The sequence below is a fragment of the Salmo trutta genome, chromosome 29, assembly GCF_901001165.1.
Source record: "Salmo trutta chromosome 29, fSalTru1.1, whole genome shotgun sequence".
NCBI lineage: Eukaryota > Metazoa > Chordata > Actinopteri > Salmoniformes > Salmonidae > Salmo > Salmo trutta.
The window spans coordinates 19,329,268-19,352,233 of NC_042985.1; the positions used below are offsets into that span (position 1 = coordinate 19,329,268).

General features: G+C 45.0%; 1 protein-coding gene across 1 annotated transcript; it reads right to left on the reverse strand.

Annotated features, from left to right (window-relative positions):
* Positions 1-4,184: 4,184 nt before the first annotated feature.
* On the reverse strand, positions 4,185-20,227 carry LOC115167064 (collagen and calcium-binding EGF domain-containing protein 1). Its single transcript, XM_029721113.1, has 11 exons — positions 19,860-20,227; positions 18,598-18,678; positions 7,723-7,775; positions 7,243-7,374; positions 6,904-7,041; positions 6,519-6,652; positions 6,190-6,310; positions 5,914-6,053; positions 5,704-5,739; positions 5,444-5,479; positions 4,185-5,235 (listed from the first exon to the last, which is right to left on the reverse strand). Exons 1-11 carry the CDS (start codon positions 19,973-19,975, stop codon positions 5,047-5,049), a joined length of 1,176 nt encoding a protein of 391 aa, XP_029576973.1. The 5' UTR covers positions 19,976-20,227; the 3' UTR covers positions 4,185-5,046.
* Positions 20,228-22,966: the final 2,739 nt, after the last annotated feature.

Here is a 22,966-nt window from a genome sequence, read left to right on the forward strand (position 1 = left end):
TTAAACATCTCCTGTATATGGCAGCGGTAGGGTAGATAAGGGTTAGTACGGTATGCACTGCACATCTGAAGTGCACTTTGCTTTCCCATTATAAACTCAGTTGAACTCCTCACTGCTGTCATCTACAGGCCAAAAGGGGAAAATACATTACAATTGCATGACAAGCAGTGAAGGAAATTAGATAATCTCTCACTCCCTCTCTCTTTTCTCTCTGACATAGTTCTTAAATTGTTTCATGTTGTTTTTCCTGATCTTGGTTGCCTAGCGACGTCTTTTACTGTGAGCCATGGCTGCACGGCAGGGGGCGGAGCTGGTAGATGAGAGGCTTGGAGGCTTGTCACGCACGCACGCATGCTCACGCGCACACACACACACCTTTCCACCATGCACACACTCACACACATAGCCTTCCACCTGTGCTATCACCACCAGAGAGCTGACAAGTGTACAACGTGTCTGAATCAAAGAGACCAGAAAGGAGTCGGTGTTCTTCACCACAGAACAAACATGATGTGCAGGGGATTTTCCCAGGCTGAACAGAACATACTTTTAACTCATCCATGTGGACTCTCATCACAGGCTAAGTTAGGGAACGAGTTGAGACTTGATGACACAGGGGGTCTGTAATTACCCATCCAGCTGTCTTTGCCAAAGCATTTGAACCCTGACCTCTGGTACTTATGTAACAGTGTAGGTTCCGTCCCTCTCTTCGCCCCAACCTGGGCTCGAACCAGGGACCCTTGCACACATCAACAACTGACACCCACGAAGCATCGTTACCCATCGCGCCACAAAAGCCACGGCCCTTGCAACGCAAGGGGAACAACCACTTCAGGTCTCAGAGCGAGTGACGTCACCGATTGAAACGCTATTAGCGCGCACCACCGCTAACTAACTAGCCATTTCACATCGGTTACACTTACACCACTCATAATTACACTGAACCTCACTATGGTTCACCATCTTTACCTGCCAAGCCTGAGACACATCATGTGTTACGTATTATGTACAAGTGATTTACTCTGTGTCGTATAGTGGTGTTAGTAACATACAGCTTGTTAGGTGATGCTGAACCCCATCTGTGACTTAGCTCCCTCTGCTGGAGATGACACAGTACCTCTGGAGAGAGAATACCTGCAGAGACAACAAGTGCTAATAGACTAACTGAAAGGCAGGAAAGCAGACAGACAAACAAATAGTCTGGAGTTGTTCCCATGAGTGATTATAACTGGCTGTAGTGTGTAGACCCTGAGGAATAGAAACCTGCATCCTCAACCAGGGCCAAGCAGCTGGCCTTTTCCCTTTAATTCATAACATTTTTAATACATTTTTTGCTACTTTTTATTGTCTACAGTCCACACTCTTGGTATTTGTAATTTAATGGTGCATACCATTTGTGATTAGAAATGTTTCTAAGCCCTGCAGTGCTCTAAAATCTTGACTTCATTAGGGAAAGTGCTGGTGTGTACTATATACAGTTGAAGTCAGAAGTTTACATACACCTTAGCCAAATATATTTAAACTCAGTTTCTCACAATTCTTGACATTTAATCCTAGTAAAAATGTCCTGTCTTAGGTCAGTTAGGATCACCACTTTATTTTAAGAATGTGAAATGTCAGAATAATAGTTGAGAGAATGATTTATTTCAGCTTTTATTTCTTTCATCACATTCCCAGTGGGTCAGATTTTGTTTTACATACCCTCAATTAGTATTTGGTAGCATTGCCTTTAAATTGTTTAACTTGGGTCAAACGTTTCGGGTAGCCTTCCACAAGCTCCCACAATAAGTTGGGTGAATTTTGGCCCATTCCTCCTGACAGAGCTGGTGTAACTGAGTAAGGTTTGTAGGCCTCCTTGCTCGCACACGCTTTTTCAGTTTTGCCCACACATTTTCTATAGGATTGAGGTCAGGGCTTTGTGATGGCCACTCCAATACCTTGACTTTGTTGTCCTTAAGCCATTTTGACACAACTTTGGAAGTATGCTTGGGGTCATTGTCCATTTGGAAGACCCATTTGCGACCAAGCTTTAACTTCCTGACTGATGTCTTGAGATGTTGCTTCAATATATCCACATCATTTTCCTTCCTTATGAAGCCATCTATTTTGTGAAGTGCACCAGTCCCCCCTGCAGCAAAGCACCCCCACAACATGATGCTGCCACCCCTGTGCGTCACGGTTGGGATGGTGTTCTTCGGCTTGCAAGCCTCCCCTTTTTCCTCCAAACATAACAATGGTCATTATGGCCAAACAGTTCTATTTTTGTTTCATCAGACCAGAGGACATTTCTCCAAAAAGTACTATCTTTGTCCCCATGTGCAGTTGCAAACCGTAGTCAAACCGTAACCGTAGCTTTTTTATGGAGGTTTTGGAGCAGGCTGAGCTCCTTGCTGAGCGGCCTTTCAGGTTATGTTGATATAGAACTTGTTTTACTGTGGATATAGATATTTTTGTACCGGTTTCCTCTAGCATCTTCACAACGTCCTTTGCTGTTGTTCTGGGATTGATTTGCACTTTTCGCACCAATGTGAGCTCATCTCTAGGAGACAGAACGCATCTCCTTCCTGAGCGGTATGACAGCTGCGTGGTCCCATGGTGTTTATACTTGCGTACTATTGTTTGTACAGATGAACGTGGTACCTTCAGGCGTGTGGAAATTGCTCTCAAGGATGAACCAGACTTGTGGAGGTTTACAATTGTTTTTCTGAGGTCTTGGCTGATTTCTTTTGATTTTCCCATGATCTCAAGCAAAGAGGCACTGAGTTTGAAGGTAGGCCTTGAAATACATCCACAGGTACACCTCCAATTGACTCAAATTATGTCAATTAGCCTATCAGAAGCTTCTAATGCCATGACATCATTTTCTGGAATTTTCCAAGCTGTTTAAAGGCACAGTCAACTTAGTGTATGTAAACTTCTGACCCACTGGAATTGTGATACAGTGAATTATAAGTGAAATAATCTGTCTGTAAACAATTGTTGGAAAAATTATTTGTGTCATGCACAAAGTAGATGTCCTAACCGACTTGCCAAAACTATAGTTTGTTAACAAGAAATTTGTGGAGAGGTTGAAAAACGAGTTTTAATGACTCCAACCTAAGTGTATGTAAACTTCCGACTTCAACTGTACATACTTACACACAAGCAGAGGCACACATGATGCTTTAGAAGGTGATCTAAAGGTGTTGATCAATAGCTAGCATTAAGAGAGCCCACTCCACACCATATATGTACCTATCTTGAGTAGGGAAGTTCAACACTAACGACAACAAAAAATAGTATGTTTATCAACACTCATATCCAAAGAACTTTCTGAAACTTTCAAATGGTTCCTTTTTTATTTACACTAAATATACAAAAGTATGTGGACACCCCTTCAAATTAGTGGATTCTGCTATTTCAGCCATACCCGTTGCTGACAGGTGCAATCTCCATCGACAAACATTGGCAGTAGAATGGCCTTACTGAAGAGCTCAGTGACTTTCAACGTGGCACCGTCATAGAGTGCCACCTTTCCAACAAGTCAGTTCGTCAAATTTCTGCCCTGCTAGAACTTCCCCAGTCAAATGTAAGTGCTGTTATTGTGAAGTGGAAACGTCTAGGAGCAACAACAGCTCCACCGCGAAGTGGTAGGCCACACAAGCTCACAGAATAGGACCGCAGAGTGCTGAAGCACCTAGCGCGTAAAAATCGTCTGTCTTCGGTTGCAACACTCACTACTAAGTTCCAAACTTCCAGTGGAAACGCGTTCTCTGGAGTAATGAATCCCGCTTCACCATCAGGCAGTCTGAAGGACGAATCTGGGTTTGGCGGATGGCAGGAGAACACTACCTGCCCCAATGCATAGTGCCAACTGTAAAGTTTGATGGAGGAGGAATAATGGTCTGGGGCTGTTTTTCATAGTTCGGGCCCCTTAGTTCCAGTGAAGGGAAATCTTAACACTACAGCATACAATGACATTCTAGACGATGCTGTGCTTCCAACTTTGTGGCAACAGTTTAGGAAAGGCCCTTTCCTGTTTCAGCATGACAATGCCCCTGTGCACAAAGCGAGGTCCATACAGAAATGGTTTGTCGAGATCGGTGTGGAAGAACATGACCGTCCTGCACAGAGCCCTGACCTCAACCCCATTTAACACCTTTGGGATGAATTGGAACGCCGAATGCGAGCCAGGCCTAATCACACGACCTCACTAATGCTCTTGTGGCTGAATGGATGCAAGTTCCCGCAGCAATGTTCCAACATGTAGTAGAAAGCCTTTCCAGAAAATGGAGGCTGTTTTAACAGCAAAGGGGGACTAACCCCATATTAATGCCCATGATTTTGGAATGAGATGTTGGATGAGCAGGTATCCACATACTTTTGCTAATGTAGTATATGTACTGTATCTCTAAAGATGCTTCAGATAGTCTGTAGTGTAGTGGCAGCAGTATAAAAGCTGTTGAGTTGGGTTGTTGCATGGACAGGTGCAGTCTGGGGCCTGAGTCTGGTCTGGTCTGGTTACCTGCAGGGCAGGTAAGCAATGTCAGGCAGCGACCAACCAGCATCTTCTCTCCTCGGACTGTACAGATTTGACAGGAACAGGAAGAGATGCAGACGATAAAGCCCCTGCTGTGTTTGAAGCTGTTCAGCTCAGAGCGCACAAAGACACAGTCACACAGGGCTACAACCATCACCACCCTGTGCCTCACAGCAAAGGCATACCCCCTCTCCTCAGTCAGACCAGACCAGGCACGAAGGAAACATCAAGGCGGCAAGGCAAAGCTTGCAGTGGTTTGGTTTGGAGGGTCAGTGGTTCCATTTTTGCCATTCTCTCTCTCTCTCTCTCTGTTTGTTTATAGTCTATGTCTCTGACAGGAGAGAGAGCTGATCAGAGGTCTCCTCACCTCATACAGTCCTATTTGGGTTTTAGAGACAAGGTTTCACTGGAGGAAAGGAGTCAGTTCAGTCAGTTCAATGTCTCTGCTTTACAAGAGCCAGTTGATTAATTAGTTCCCTTTGGCTTATCGTTTTGAGTGACAGTTACCGTGGGCAGGTCTATGGAGGTCAGGTATTGAGCATAAACTCTCCTTGTCCGGAGCCCCACTCTCCGAACCCTGTCTCTCCGCTGGAGTGGGGCGGGTTGTCTAAGGAGAGGCCCTGCCTCTTCCCAAACACTTGCTCCTGAAGCTCGATGATGTCAATGCGAATGTCGGCCATCATGACCAGGAGGAAGTCAAAGGAGCCGGGAGGTCCCTGGGGAAAGATACGGAGGCTTTAATATCTCTGTTCACACATCAGTAAATTAAATTTCAACCTGTAAGGCATGTTGCATGCTTTAGGGTGGACTTATTGTATGCTTGGAATCTGATACTACATAGAATAGATGAACAAGATGACAATGATGATAATGCATTTAAAAATACTTCAAAGCCTAGCTGGCAAATATAGAAAGCAGACTCACTGGTAGACCTCTGGGACCAGGAGTTCCCCTGTCACCCTAAAGAGAAAAAAACATCCAGAAACGTCCAGTTACATACTTCCAACGTTCACACAGACTTCTATAAGAGTCCACATCGGCAGCTCAGAGTGGGGTGAAAAGTGTTGCTGTTAGTGTTCCAGTTAACAGCTTTGAAAAGTTTACAGGATAGTTTAAACACATACAGTACACATACAAGCATGTACTAAACACCCATAGACACATGGATAGACTGTTATACTGACCTTCAGTCCATCTCTGCCTGGTGCGCCAGGAGGTCCCTGTTGGAAAAAGGAGAGACAGAAATATGGTTTTAAATGTTTTTAGCGGGAGCTACAGCTCCTCTCATGCAACATTTATTGTAATGATGTATCTCTGCAGCTATGGATGTGTTGAGGTCTGCTTGGACTAATAGGCCCAACAGCATGTTATCGGGGAAGCAATAATAAGATTACCACAGCTCCTCTGCGACCCCTCTTGATGTGCTCCAGGTCGGGCTCGGGGCCCATAGGGCCCATGTCTCCCCGTGGCCCCTGGGGGCCGGTCAGGCCTCTCTCTCCAGGCTCTCCCTTCTCCCCCGGCACTCCTGATTGGCCTGGGATCCAAGAATAAAGGGATGTAAGAGGAACCAAGGAGATAACCTGAATGTCAGACAACAGCTGACATAGGCAGTAAACAGAGAGAGAAAGATTGAGTTAGAAAGATTCAGAGAAAGAGCAGACAACTCTTACCTGGAACCCCACGGGATCCTGGAGAGCCTGGAGGACCAGGGAGGGCGGGGGTGTCAGGACCTTTCCCCAACCTCCCAGCAGACGGCTTATCACTGCTGTTAGCCAGGCCAGGAGACAACACCTACACACACACAGGTACACACACAGGTAGTATAGTACAACAACCTGTCTCACAGTAGTCTGCATTTGGTCAGACTTCCATTGTGAGACATCAAGTCTGGCGAGGCTAGTTTACGGTTAGTGTATCTCTGGTTAGTGTATCTCTGTGTTTGTATGGAACACCAGTGTAAGTAGGATGTGCAGTAGTTAGTGTTGTGATGTAGATGTACCTGGTTAGGTGACTGAGTGCTGCCCAGCCTCAGTTTGAGCTGCAGCAGGCTGTTCCTCATGTTGACAAAGTCCTGACAGGTGAGGGAGCAGGAGCCAGCACTCATCAGGGTGTCAGACTTCCCTGACGAGCTCACTGACAGAAAGGCAAAGAGACTCTCAGAGAGACAGGCTTGTCACAGAGTAAGTAACACTACAGAATAAGTAACACAAAAACAAAGTCTAGTAGTCTATGTTCACCCTCTCAAACACATATACAGTACTGTACCCTCAGGCTGATGACACACAGGAAGGTACTAGTGAGCTAAACCCAGAGGTAGTGTAGCTGTAGTAGCCAGCCTCATGTAGACAGTAGGAGTAAAGTATAGTAGTAAACTCAACACCCACGGTTGTGACTGGGTATACAGGACTGCTTGTCCGGTGCCAGGATGTAACCCCTGCGACAGCGACACAGGAAGCTGCCCACGGTGTTCTCGCAGTCGTGATCACAGACACTGCCGTCGGACTCCACACACTCATCGATGTCTGTGGTGTGGGAGACACAACACCAGCTGTTACTTCACACCTGATTAAGGCTGCATTTAGGCTGCTCTAATCAGAGAGAGGGAGAGAGAGCGGTTGCTCTGATGCAGGATGTTAAATTAAGATTTATACAAAAGAAGACTGATTGGCTGATAAACAGGCTGATAAAAAGCTGATTGGCAGATAAACAGGTAGTGGACTTACCTAAACAGTAGGTCTGGTGGTTTTGATGCCTCTCTCGATCAAAGCGGTATCCGGGGTAACAGGTGCAGACAACCCGTCCAAAGTTGTCGGTGCACTGCTGTTCACAGGGAGAGCCAGAACACACATCCACATCTGGAGCAGAGAGAGGAGAGGGATTGGTTCCTCAATAGGGACATGCACAGATAGGATCTTACATGCAAAGCTAACAGCTCAATAATAACCCTGGATGGTCAATAATTTTCCTCAAGGGTATTTCTGTGTAATGTTGCCCTCTATTGGTCATGGTGTATCATTGTACAGTATTGCCAATTTATGGAATGACATGCTATTTCACTTTTGAAACAATTTGCAGTTCAGTAATGGGTTAATTTGGCGTTGTAATGTGCATTCTGTCTGTGTACAGGTGCCCAGGTGTAATTACAGGCACTGAGTAAAGTATCTGACTTGGGGTGAGTAGAAATGCTGTATTTTTTAACCTACTTTCAGGTATGCACTGGCCCATCACGAACCTGAAGCCCTCACAGCATTTCCTCCTGTGGATAAACACACAGACGGACAGTAGCATGAGCCAATAATTCATTTCCCAGCTGCTGTATCCTTCCCTTCACATACTGAACGGATCTACACAGCCACTAAATGTGAAACACCAGAGATACTGTATACAATGACAAGATGGTCTTGTCTCCACCCTAACAATGGGAGTCATTGTCCCAAAGGCGGGAAGGCAGGCAGTCTGCTTTTCTCTCTGCTTATCAGTCTGCTAATCGTGGACAGATTTGGACAGGAGTAAACCCTCTCGCTTCGCCTCTTCCTCTCTGGTAACACCCAGCCTGTCAATTGTCTTAAGGACCAAAGCTCCTCATTAGCACCAGATCCCTTACCTCCATCCCCACTTCCCAGCAGCACCAGCCTAGATGGTCAAGAGACAGCTGAACAAAGAGCATCATCCTCACACACAGCAAACCAAAACACCACATGTTACAGGCATTAGGGATGGAACTGCGGAATAGGAAACGATGGAAAGGGATATCGGAACACTCCAAGAATCACAGAACCCAAATAACACAGACCCTAGACGAGGAGGGGGGAACACACAACTCCTGCCCCGAAAACTGCACTCTTGGTGGAGGGAATTTAGCATGGTACCTCACTGAAGGTCCCTCAAGACGACAACTTGCTTTTATTCTTCTCCAACCTCCATGCAACATAACCCTAAATCACTCCTCTAAGACCCTCCCCCACTCCCTCTTCTGAATGATAAATAACTTACAGAATTATGGGCCTGGCCAGGGCCTGATTAAAGCCACATGACGGACTGGAGCTTTAATCTGTGGCTCATAGCTGTGTTGTGTTGTGATGGAGAGAGCTGGGGATGGGATGGGACAGTACTGGGGGGCCGCTAGGGGGCTCTGGCCAGGGGCCTGAAGGACATCTCTCTCCAGGCCTGCCACTTCCTGTCCCTCCAGTCAGTGTGCCAGCAGAGGAGAGGGCCAGGCTGGGCTAATGGACAACAGATGTGGGCCCTGTCTGTCTGTCTGTCTGTCTGGGCTGAAGATGTACAGCCAGCAAGGGGAGGCTATGGCTGGCAGCTTCTGGTCTCTCTGAGTGTCCACTCATAACATCAACACACAACCTCTGCTCTCAGTGTCCACTGCTCTACTCCAAACATCAACAGACAACCTGTCAGTCACACAGAGACCTGACTCCACACTGCCCCTGATCTGATCTGGGACCTGCAAAAAAAAGAAAGAAAGCCTTTTGTGAGCTAACTTGACTTCCCCCCCCCTTTTCTAGCTCTGACTTTATTGAGGAAAAATGTACTTACTATGACTGAGATATGTGGTTGTCCCACATAGCCATCTTAAGATGAATGTACTAACTGTAAGTCACTCTGGATAAGAGCGTCTGTTAAATGACTAAAATGTCAAATGAAATGCTAGAGGTGTCTCTGATTGATGATACATGCTCTTCAGTGGTCTGTATAAACTGCTCAGGTTATTAGTTACACAGTGTGATGACCTGTCTGTTGATGTTTGGGAATGTAGGGGTCTCTGTTGATTAACACTGTTCTCAGATCTAAAAAGGAAAAGACCAAATCACTAAAGCTACATCACTGTCCTCCACAGTGAGATAACCTCTTCTCATGCTCCCCCGCGTGCGTGTGTGCGTGTGTGTGTGTGTGTCTGTGTGTGTGTGTCTGGGGCCCAGAGCAGTCAGTAATTGGGTGCATCTTGTTAATGTCAGGAAACAAGGGCAGGGGTTATTAGTGAGAGTGATGTGTGACACTGACAGGACTGTTAAACACAGCCTTGAGGAGGAGAGCTCCCAGACCAGGCTCTTCCTTCAGTTCTCTGCACTCTTCACAATACAGACAAACATCAATGTCAGGTGACTAACAAGGTTAGGAGAGTACACTCTTAGAAAAAAAAGTGCTATCTAGAACCTTAAAGAGTTTTCTGCTGTCCCCATAGGAGAATCCTTCGAATAACCCTTTTTGGTTCGTTAGAGCACTTTTTGGTTCCAGGTAGAACCCTCTGTAGGAAGGGTTCTACCTGGAACCAAAAAGGGTTATCCTATGGGGACTGCCGAAGAACCCTTTTGGAACACTTCTTTCTAAGAGAGTATCTTTCTCTACACCCAGATTATCAACACTGATGGTCGGATTCTATGGTATTTTTGCCCGTTCGATTCTTCTGTGTTTCTACATTCTGCATCAACATTCCCTTTGCAAGCATGTTGTCTGATTAAGTTCCTTCAGAAGATGAGTCCCTGTGTCACCCTGAGGGTATTCCTGCTCTTAGACACTGCTTCTCTTGATGCTCCACACTCTAACATAGTGCCTACAGACTCACCAGGTGAGTCTGTAGGCACTGGTGACCATGCAAGTCACCCAGCTGGTGACCATGCAAGTCACCCAGCTACGAGTCCATCTTAGGAGCACCATTCCTGGACATCCCTGTCCCTGTGCTCCCCCTGGTCCTCCTTGGTGCTGGTGGTGACCCAGTGACTACCTGCAGAGAGAGGGACGTACCGAGGGCCCACACAGGCTCTACACTACACTGCTGCTGCCAAAAACAGCACAGAGACGCTGGAGGAATAGCAAGACAGGATCCAGAGTACAGGCCAGAGCAGGATCACTTTACACTCCAGATTGTGTACTTTAGCAAGGTTCTCCCTCCAGGGAGGAGAGCTCAATGTTATTGTTTTCCATCCAGGCTGGCGTGATTTATTTGTGCGTTCGCGGCAGGAATGCGCTACAAAGACTGGATATTCATTATAGACTACCCCAAGAAAGCACTACAAAGACTGGATATTCATTATAGACCCCCCCAACTGTCTACAGCCTGGACAGACAGCACTGAGGTTACACAGAGACAGCAGAGCAGAGACCAGTCTGGAATGATGCTTTCCATAAACCAGACTGAAGTCACAATGTATTAACAGTTCCACTCACTCAGTACAGGATTGCTCCCTGGACCTCAGATAGTGTTTCTGTTTCTAGATATGGGGGAGATAGCGAAGAGGGACAATAGTATCATTAGGTGTCTTGTGACGCAACGTTATGTATCATATTTACTCTATCAACTCCCAGACTCGTCAGAGAGAGAGGGGAGATGACTTAAGGGGGTCGTTATGGCGATGGAGGAGGAAGCGTAGCGAGGAGGAAATGAGACAGGGAGATGTTGACAAGTCGAGGAGAGGAGGAGGATGGAGGGAGAGAGAGAAGGAGAGAAAGAGAGATGTAGCTTTTGTGTCAGTTGTGCTCAATGGTCCTTCATGTGGTGCTCGGTGAGTCAGAAACACAGGATGTGGACCTCGGTGGTCACGGACCCCTCGACACTTCAGGACAGGAGAGACAGTGTCTGTGTGTGTTTCTGTTCTTAGGCTGTTATATAAATGTGTGTGTGGGTATGTACGGGTGTTAGTGTCACGTCCTGACCAGTAAAGGGGTCATTTGTCATTGTAGTATGGTCAGGGCATGGCAGGGGGTGTTGTTTTTGTGTGTTTTGGGGTTGGTTTATTTAGAGGGGATTTGTTCTAGTTTTCATTTTCTATGTTCGTTTTCTATGTGTGGCCGAGTATGGTTTCCAATCAGAGGCAGGTGTCTTTCATTGTCTCTGATTGGAAGCCATACTTAGGCAGCCCTTTTTTCCTTTGGGTTTGTGGGTGGTTGTTTTCTGTATAGCCGTATGCCTTACGGAACTGTTTTGGTCGTTTGTTTATTTTGTTTGAGTGTTCTCTCTTAATAAAAAGAAAGAAGATGAGCACTATACCCTCTGCGCCTTGGTCTGTTCCTTACGACGCATATGACAGTTAGTGTATAAGTGTCTTGTTCTTGTGCCGTCTGAGTATACACGTGAAGGTGTTAGTGTGCTGAGATTTGAGCACGTCCTCTCTGTTTATTTATTCTGTCAGCACACTTCCAGCCTGCGGTCTCTCTGGGGACACATCAGAGTGGGGAAGGCTGTTAGTCAGACAGTGGACGCTTTCACTGAGAGCACAGGAGGTCTGCACCACTTCCACACGCACAGCCACGTTACAGTTCCCAAACAGCACCAACACTCCTCCGTCACCTCTAACCCACTGCCTACCGCTTCTGTCTTCACAGGTCCTCACTCCATCACCAATGCCTGTTCTAAAACAGCCTATCCCTATTCCCACGGCTGACCTGGTGACACATCAACCATAATGGCTGGAACCGTGCTAGGAAGGACAATGTGAAAATAATATATCAGAGCCAGCCCAGCACAGTTCGTGTCTGCACGGTAGTGTGAAAAGGGTAAAACACCTCTCATGAAGCCATAGCCAGTTAATGTTGGGCCAGAGAGTGACACAAATCCTCCCCTCTCTCGCCCCCTATCCCTCTCTGTCACTCTCCCTCTCTCCTTCTCTTTTATGACGCCTCTCATTATAGGCCCTAAAGCTCCCAGGTCTATTCCCAGTGCCAGCGCCTACCCTTGGTTCCCCCCAGGCAATATGAAGGGCCGCTGGCCTCTGTGACCCTGGGGTCAAGCCAGGGCTGTGTGTCACCCCAGGAATGTGCCATCTCTGACCCTTCTGAGCCTCTCACAACCTCTCAACAAAGACAGACAGACAGACAGACATGTGACCTGGCCTGGAGCCTTATCTGACGACAGAGAGAGAGAGGAAGAATGGGAGGGAGGGAGGGATGGGAAGGAAAGAGGGGGGAGGGAGAGGGTGTGGAGGAAGAGAGAGAGAGGGAAAGGGAGGGAAAGGAAGAGACAGGGGTAAAGGGAGATAGAGGGAGAGTGACAGCAAGAGAAAGAATGGACCCTGCGAGGACAATAAAGGGCCTAAGAGAGAGATGAGGTCCAGATTACAGGTAATGTAGTGAGAGCAGCCAGTAACTGAGAAAGGAGTCTAAAGTCAAACTAATGATCAAATCAAACTTTATTTGTCACATGCGCCGAATACAACAAGTGAATACAACAAGATATAACAGACTTTACCATGAAATGCTTACTTAGAAGCCCTTAACCAACAGTGCAGTTCAAGAAGAAGAAAATATTTACCAAGTACACTAAAATAAAAAGTAACAATAAAAAGTAACACAATGATGGATCTGTCTTAACGACGTGTCTGTGAGTGCTCTACTGCCAGGGAAGGAAACCAGGCTACAGACTGGTCTATTTTAAGGATTCTACACTGAGATCACACCAAAGTCCTTAACCAGGGCTTAAGTTAATGGACTGATAAGACATTAAAGTCTTCCAGAACCTTCCAGGACTTAGAGGGAGACGGCCTGGAGGTGGGAGGGTTGAAATGGCCCCACTGCATGGAGAGATTATGTTTGTTGTGTCCGACTGTGACTCCTCATCTTTACCACTGCAAAGTTCCTTAATTTCATCTCTCCCTTTTCATTCCTTCACCCCCCCCCTTTCCAATTCTGTGATATAAAAACATTTACTGTCTATATAGTACACAGCTGCTTCTCTGTGCTGTACTTCAAACAACATGCTGACGATGCCATTACAGACTTTAATCACCTGGTGGAACAGTAATGAATAACAGGCATTGTGTTTGTACAGAGCGCTGTTCAGGTGAATGTTAATTAGAAAAAGATGTACAATGATTACTTGATATTTACTGTGGTCCAACAATAATACCGATCTACACAAATTATTAGACTTTACCATTAAAGACAGGAAGTGAACCTCAGGCCTTGTAAAAAAGTGTTTTGTGAGAAACAGAGAAATTGATAATATTTCCCCTGTAATGAAACAGTATTACGGCAGTACTCAGAACAGTATTGCATTGTATTGTCAACAGTCTTGTCAACTACAAGTGTGAGACAAATTAAACAGTTTCATTTTCCCACAGCTTGATTGCCATTCAAAACACACTGAGGAAGAAATGCCAAATATGAAAAGTCTACTAGTTAGAATAGGACACCCCATGGAGTTCCTAGATGTAATGTAAACAATGTGTGATAGATCCCAGTTTCACTATGTGTTTTAGGGTGAATGAGCTGTCCTGATGTACTCTTGGCAAGAGAAGACATGTCTCTGAACCTTTTATAACCTAAGCTTGTACCATTGGGTGGAAGTGGTGAGATATTTCACTCCTTATTTCGTGGCTAACGTGCCGGTTGCTGTGGTGTAGTGAGTCTGATGAGGCCTTGGCTGAAGATAGTAACCCTGTCAGAACCTTAGTGGAGCACAGTGTGGGGTTCAGACCTGACTGGATACACACACACACACACACACACACACACACACACACACACACACACACACACACACACACACACACACACACACACACACACACACACACACACACACACCTGGTCCTCGTTACTGCTTCGGAGCCTCCGGACCTAAATCACTTCTTCTCTGCCCATTCTTCACTATGTGTTTCCTGACCCTGACATGACTCGTTTTAGCACCTAAACTCTCAGTTGATTGTTGATCAATTTAGTGTCAGTGATTGACTGACAGACAAGGCTTACCAGGGTAGGTATGATGTATGTGTTATAGAGTCACATGTTTTATGGCTTGTAAGGGGAGACCTTTCAGTGCCCTGGACAGCGAATCACATGGGGCCTTAGTAGAGTTCAGCTCTGCACCCCAGCCACACACACACACACACACACACACACACACACACACACACACACACACACACACACACACACACACACACACACACACAATTTGTGGACATTGCAGGCTTCCTCTAACCTGCTTTAATGATAAAACCAGAGCACAAAAGAGAGACAGGCCTGTGAGAGCTTGGTTCAGTATGTTCTGATTCTCTCCGCCCCCCTCTCTCCTTTCTCATCCCTCGCTCCTGTGCTGCCTCCCTCGTTATTCTTCCACAGGGAGCTCAGGGGCCGTGGGATAGGATGGTTTCCAGACCTTACAGCAGGCAGCCACGTGTACTACAACTATGTTGAGAGAGAGAGAGAGAGAGAGAGAGAGAGAGAGGTACGGTTCCACCACATCAACTGGACTACGGGGCACCAATTGCAGCAGAATACAGAGGTTCATAAAAGCCAGAGATCTGACCTATAGAGCTTCCCTCCCTCCTGTGATTTCCCCTTCCTGGTCCTTTTTATACACCTTAATGTGGTTTTCCAGGCAAGCCTTGGAAAACCTTTTCCCCTCCCTCACTCTCCTCCTTCTCCCCTCCTGTTCCCCTTGCCATGCGTGTCACAGACATGTTTACAGCCGGCCCCACCGCGGCCTGTCGACATGTAGGGACTGTAGGGGGGAGCAGAGCGGTGAGGGATTGAGTACGGAGCCCTCAGAGAGAACACTACAGAGGTGAGAACCAAGGCTAATGCAGTAAATCCACAAGGAAACAAATAAAGAGAGAGAGATGAGAGGGAGCGTAACACTCAGGAGGTAGTAGCTACGTAGTACATACGCTCTGGGCCTGCATGTGCTCCAGGCATCTCCTGCACTATCAGCTGTCAGAGCCTAGGACACATGCATACACGCAAACTCAACTGACACACATTATCACTCACTACGTACTCTTTAACACCAGGGAGGACACACACATTGCACTCAGAGAAAGAGGACAGGAGAGGAGACGAGGGGAATGCAGCCAGTGTGAGTAGCCTGAGTGTTGTTCACCCTGGCCTGGAGGTCCCAGCCAGACTCTGCATCTCCCTGCTCAGTTATCTCAGGGTTTAATGGCTGAAACTCTACACATCTCTCTGAGGGACAATGACACCGGAGACCCTCTCCCTGGCATCATCATCAGCCCCCATCCCTGAGGAGGGAGTCATGTGTGAGGAGGCATTGTATCTGCGAGCTGTTGGCAAGAGCGTATGTGCCAAGACCAGAGTATGCACATTTGCTATTTAATGCAACAGTTTGTGACAAAACTATGGGTGAAGTTGAAAATGTGATGGAAACACATTGGACTTTTAGATTTTTATTTGGTATATGAAAACTTAACCTGACCACATGTTCTGACCTGTGGATGAATGTGTGTGTGTGTGTGTGTGTGTGTGTGTGTGTGTGTGCGTGTGTGTGTGTGTGCGTGTGTGTGTGTGTGTGTGTGTGCGTGTGTGTGTTATACCAGGGGGACAAGTCTTACCACTGTATTACAACAACAGTTTGGACTAGCAGGGAAGTGAAAACATACCCTTAACCTGCTATACCCGAATCCCAACATACAGTGCATTAGGAAAAGTATTCAGACCCCTTGACTTTTTCCACATTTTGTTACGTTACGCCTTATTCTAAAATAGATTAAATAGTTTTTTCCCCCTCATCAATCTACACAGAATACCCCATAATGACAAAGCAAAAACTGGTTTTTAGAAACATTTAGTACATTTATAAAAGATACAAAGCGGAAATATGACATTTGCATAAGTATTCAGGCCCTTTACTCAGTACTTCGTTGAAGCACCTTTGGCAGCGATTACAGCCTCGAGTCTTCTTGGGTATGATGCGACAAGCTTGGCACACCTGCATTTGGGGAGTTCTCCCATTTTTCTCTGCAGACACTCTCAAGCTCTGTCAGGTTGGATGGGGAGCGTTGCTGCACAGCCATTTTCAGGTCTCTCCAGAGATATTAGATCGGGTTCAAGTCCGGGCTCTGGCTGGGCCACTCAAGGACATTCAGAGACTCGAAGCCCCTCCAGTGTTGTCTGGGCTGTGTGCTTAGGGACATTGTCCTGTTGGAAGGTGAACCTTCACCCCAGTCTGCGGTCCAGAGCGCTCTGGAGCAGGTTTTCTTCAAGGATTTCTCTGTACTTTGAATCGTTCATCTTTCCCTCGATCCTGATTAGTCTCCCAGTCCCTGCCGCTGAAAACATCCCCACAGCATGATGCTGCCACCAACATGCTTCACCATAGGGATGTTGCCAGGTTTCTTCCAGACGTGACACTTGGAATTCAGGCCAAAGAGCTGGGTGCCTTTTGGTGCCTTTTGGCAAACTCCAAGTGGGCTGTCGTGCCTTTTACTGAGGAGTGGCTTCCGTCTGGCCACTCTACCATAAAGGCCTGATTGGTAGAGTGCTGCAGAGATAGTTGTCCTTCTGGAAGGTTCTCTCATCTCCACAGAGGAACTCTGGAGCTCTATCAGAGTGACCATCAGGTTTTTGGTCACCTCTCTGACCAAGGTTCTTCTCCCCCAATTGCTCAGTTTGGCCGGGTGGCCAGCTCTAGGAAGAGTTTTGGTGGTTCCAAACTTCTTCCATTTAAGAATGATGGAGGCCACTGTGTTCTTGGGGGACCTTCAATGCTGCAGAAATGTTTTGGCACCCTTCCCCAGATCTGTGCCTCGACACAATCCTGTCTCGGAGCTCTATGGACAATTCCTTCGACCTCATGGCTTGGTTTTTGCTCTGACATGCACTGTCAACTGTGGGACCTTATATAGACAGCCGTGTGCCTTTCCAAATCATGTCCAATCAATTGAATTTACCACAGGTGGAGTCCAATCAAGTTGTAGAAACATCTCAAGGATAATCAATGGAAACAGGATGCACCTGAGCTCAGTTTCAAGTCTCATAGCAAAGGGTCTGAATACTTGTGTCAATAAAACCTGTTTTCTCTTTGTCATTATGGGGTGTTGTATGTAGATTGAGGAAAACATTTACTTAATCAATTTGTGGAGAGAGAGAGAGAGAGAGAGAGAGAGAGAGAGAGAGAGAGAGAAAGAAAATGCATCTCATTGGCTCTTTGTTTCTAGTGGCTGTGTGGGTTTGCTGCCCGACACCACAACAACCCAGTGTAATTGTGCTAACCCCAACCACAGAGACATGGGAAAGCCTGCAGACTGCCAGGACTCACTGAGCTATATGGTTTACTCACTCTGCTTGCACGTTTAGGCAGACCAGACAGAATCATTTTCATGCATGGCCATCATCAAAATGCTATTTTACAGCCTGAGGCAGTCCTTACCACGCTTCCCTGGGTGGCATGGCAGGAAAAACTAGAGAACTAGCTAAAACTCCACCACCACCACACACATCTCGTCTGGAGCCAAGAATCAAATGAGACAACTTCTATTGCTGTGGTATAACCTTCACAGATCATATGCTTCGGACTTAAACCAGATCTGCAGACTGGGGGTTTCTCGTGTGTGTGTGTGTGTATGTGTGTGTGTGTGTGTGTGTGTGTGTGTGTGTGTGTGTGTGTGTGTGTGTGTGTGTGTGTACATTCCGTATGGTAGATGGGCCATTTTTTGGAACGAACCACCCTATTTCGTCTCTTCACTATATCGGCATCGAACACATTGCCCTCCCTAGGAGAGTGGGTGACCTTGACAATTTATTGTTAAAATGAGGGGCCATCTGGATCTTTCATTTAAAGGCCCTAGCTCCCTTCAGTCTCAACATAGAGTTTGATCTGAAGCCATTCCTGTGATTGTGTTTTTGTTGTCCATTGTAAATAAAGTGTTTGTAGGCCTATATGATATAGCCTAATTGTATCTATGATCATATGTTATCCATTCATGCTTTTCTATATGTTCTATTGATATTTGAAAAATCGACCAATGAAATCATGCCACACCCAGCCATGATTACAGACACCTGTGTGTGTTCTTTGAAACTATATCATAGTTACCCGCAGTGTTTGTCATTAAACCCTGATAAGACAGCTTGGCTGTTGAAACGTTGCTATTAAATGATTACATCTGAGCTCCTAGAGCAGCGTTCCCCAAACGTGGTCCTCGGGACCCCAAGGGGTGCACGTTTTGGTTTTTGCCATAACACTACACAGCTGATTCAAATGATCAAAGGTTGATGATTAGTTGATTATTTGAATCAGCTGTGTAGTGCTGAGCCAAAAACCAAAATGTGCACCCCTTGGGGTCCAGAGGACCGAGTTTGGGAAAGCCAGTCCTGGAGTGTAGGACACTTACCTGAGACAGGTGCCATCCGTGCCCCTTGCTGTAATACAGGGGTACTCCACTGTCACTACCTTGTTTTCCGGACACTCCTCCCTTTACAAAGCCACGAGAAAGGAGATGAGAGATAAGTGTATTGGTAACAATGTTGTTACTATAGTAATTGGAGTGGTATTAGAGAGAATGTCACTCAATTAAATTGCCAGTTATTTCATAGTGGAAATTCCCTTTCAAAGCAGTTCCCAAGCATTATGGCTACTGTAGTACATCATGCTACAATACATAATCAAAATTATATGGCAGCAACTATTGTATGTGAAGCAGTAAGAATATTTCAAAATGAAAGTAATAAAGAAAACTGATTGTGCCATGCAGTGGCCAGCATATGATTGCATTCTTTGTAAGAGAAACGTTTGTTAAATAACCCTGCAAAGAGGTGCATTTATCGTCATGCTTTGGATGATTTAAAGCAGGTGTGTAGTGCTAATGCAAAGCTAAAATGTGCACCCCCTCTGGGTCGCCAGGACCAGGATTAAGAAACACAATAACTTGTTTGAAAATACAGTGGTCTGTCACAAAGACATTTTATTGGAAAAGTAAAGTAAAATAATAATATCATGAAAACGTTTACAACTGGAACGCTGAAGTAAGAGGTAATAGCACAGATTTCAATGATCATTTCTGAGCTAAATTAGATGGTCCAAAGTTCTTCTGGTCTATACTTTGCCCACTTCATTCAAACTATTGTATGTAGGCTATGAACTCCCTCTCCCTGGTCCAGACCTCTCTATGCGCACATGAATAACCTATGTCACGTTATGGGCAGAATTTACAGTTGGCATGCAACTGAGTGATTCCGATAACTACTCCTCTGTATTTGCGTGATCTCATTCACTATTCCAATCACATCACAACCGCCTTTTACTTGCGGACGCACGGATCATTGGGTAGGTGGGCTTGATGAGTTGAGCAACGTGGTGGTCTTTCTTTGACTGATTGTCGACGTTTTTCACTATCAAAGTATTGTTTTTATTGTCTCCCACACATAAATATGAAATTCAGTTACTTTTCGGTCTAAATAGCACACTCATCACCATGTCGAACTGGATAGCAAGCTACCGGAGTTTTATTCATTCCCTACCAATCCTTCATTTGAATTTACATGCACTTTTCTTAAGCTTTGATCAGGTGTCCTATATTTTATTTAATTGTCTGATAGGAAATAACAGAGTGATATCTACAACATTCCCTCACAAATGCGCGGACTACCAACTTACCCTGAAGTGAGCACTGCAAATCTTGTTTTTATTAAAGAACTTGCACCACAATCCCAAATAAAAACAACGCAGATGGCACCAAATGGTAAGAGTGTTGCAGCGCAAAGCTGACCCATGTCCCTGGCGAGCTCCGTGACAGCCTTGTTAATATTTTCTTGATGCCTCGAGAACGAAGACTGTGCACTACTGCAAAACAGCTATATGTTTTAATTTATCAATGTCGCACATGTACTGATTTAAAGCTAACAGAAATCATAATTATACTCAGATGTCAAACACGTGAGACCCTGCACATTAATTACTACACTCAAAACTTTCTCGCGGCACTGTAGTGCGTCAGAGTCCTGTCCCAACTGTTGCGCACTGAATCAGAGTCCTCAGCGATTCTGGACGAGTTTATAGACATGCGCCGTGATGAGCGCGATTCCTCTCACGAATCCCCGGCGGAATTACATTCCTGTATTCCTGTTTTTAAAAAACTGACTTTGACGAAACGGAAACATTTAAGACACAGTAGAAAATACCTCTGTCGTCCTCATGTGGAGCGATCTCTCATCCAGAATATTTTCTCTAATTCCACATGCGTCTTTCTCTCATCCTCTCCTCCCTACATTAGTGCATTCATTTAATTTGATTTAGGAACTACATATGTGGGGGAAGAGGTCAATTTTCTATGTAAAGAGCAGAACCAACCAATTTAGAGGAAATCGTTTGACTGATTGTTTCTTCTTCTCCTCTCACCCTCTCTTTCACCAAGGACAAGCTGTAGCGTAACACATTTACTGTTTGCTGAAATTAACTTTCCCGTTTAAATTCACCCCATAAATTGTTGATATAGGCCCACTCTTTAATCAATGTCCAGAAGATTATTGTTTTGACTTTTTACTAATGTTCATCTGCATGTCATATGAAGTCCAATAAAGTCTTAAAAACATAATATATTTTTAATCATAATCGGGAAAAATACAAGCCTGTATTTGTAAAATATTTCTGTAATTCTAAATCAAAGCTGAATTAACACGATAACTCTTCCGTTGCTCAGTCCCTAAAGGTGCCACTGTTTTCCTAATTAGATTTTATTGCTTTAAATTCCATCTTCCTAAAACAGAGAAGCTGTTGTCACTGAAGGAACCTTGTAGGGGACATCTTTAATATGTTTACACAACACAAGCTACTTTATTATTTTCAGATTCAATGAGAAAAATATGATATGATTACACATTTAAATGACTAGTAGACACATTTGATTGCTCATTAAGTAAATCATCAACTGTTGACATTTCCTTGAAAAAATAATTTCGGAGATGCAATGCAATATTACCATATTTGTCTGTATGAGAGAAAATGTTGTGCTTCATCATTTTTTGTGCTGCAGTGCTAGGATTGTTCTGGAATCTGGACAGTTTGCAAGGAGAGTGACTTGCATAGTTGAGCTTTGTCTCTGAAGAGGGTAAGGGTTAACCACACTGACAGGGCAAACCAGTCACCCCAGTGGGCAGCCTAAAGTGCCAATGGTCAGTCAGTGTCAGTGGTGATGTTATGTAATGCTGTGTTCAGTTGTCTTCTGTCCAGCCTCTCTGTATCTTTTCCTCTAGTGGATTTGTTGGCCACCAGTCAATTGCAACAGATGGATTTATTCACCACAAACAAATCAGTCCTTCAGACTCCCCTCCTACTTGCCTAACGCACTGAATGAAACTGCTTCTCTAGTCTCCTTTTGTTACATTCCCACTAGAATCAAATAAATGTATAAAATACATAAAGAAGCATTATTAAAGAACCACAGAGAAAAGCAATGGTATAAACTGCAGTCTAGTTCATTATAATGACCACAGAGCCCATGCCTACTCATGTTCCCATGGAATGGAGCTCCTCTCTTGGTTTACTTTGGTTTTTGGTTTTATTTGGTGTTTGTCTATCTGCGTATATTGAAACCAGTATAAATGTGTTTTTAATTTCAGGCTGGGGCCACATACACAGCAGTATTTTTAGCTTACTGTCATATCTTCTGGGTGAAACAGTCCAGTCCTAAAATGTACTGTCTGCAGTAAGAGATAATACTTTGACAATATCCCAGCTAGACCCTCTGTTTCTTTAGTAATGGTTCTCTGACTGTTGTAAGGAATGTATGTCTTCCCTGGTCCTCTAGTCAATGGTTCCACATCACCAGAAAAAGAACACCGACGAACCCTCTCTGGATCAAGTGAGGAAATACATCATATTATTGAGATGGACCTCTTTCCACAGTCACTTTAGACAGCTATTTCACTAATCTATTTGATGTATACTTGTTTCTGCCATTTATACACAGCTGTAGCAACAGCTCCATCCAGAACTGTCATAGGATGAAAAACAGCAGTTGAGATGTGTGAAGCAAGCAGGGCCTGGGCTGGGGGCTGGTCCCCCTTTTGTCTTCTATTGGTTGCAGTAACACATAGCAGTCTGTTTATCTATTTGTATTGTGTCAGTGTCACTTTAGAAACCCTGGAAGATAGTTTTCTCATGCCTCCATTACAGCAGTAAACGCCTGACAGATCCGACACAATATCAGAGGTGATTTATCACATCTGGACGTTAAAAATAAATAATGGCAATATGCTTTTCTCACATATTAAGAGTTCCTTATGTAAACTAATGGGGAATTATTTGTAGGCGTTGGCAAACAATTTTTTTACCTGGACAAACTTTGGACAAATGTTTTTCTTTTGGTTTCAGATAAATCTGTATTTTATAAGACTGTCTGTCTGTACTGTACAGAAGCAATAAGATTGTCTCAACCTCTCAAACTGAGCTGACTGACAGCAGAAAGACTTTGTTCTTTATTGGGCCTCATTGTTACATTTATGCATGACCTGAGGTTGAGGTACCATACATGCTTTATTTCTCATGCGTCCTTTACAGCAGGGTTTTCCAAACTCAGTCCTGGGGCCCCCCCTTGGGTGCACGTTTTGGTTTTTGTCCTAGCACTACACAGCTGATTCAAATAATCAACTCATCATCAAGCTATGATTATTTGAATGAGTTGTGTAATGCTAGGTCAAAAAACAAAACGTGCACCCAGGGGGGCCCCAGGACTGAGTTTGGGAAACCCTGCTTTACAGCACTGG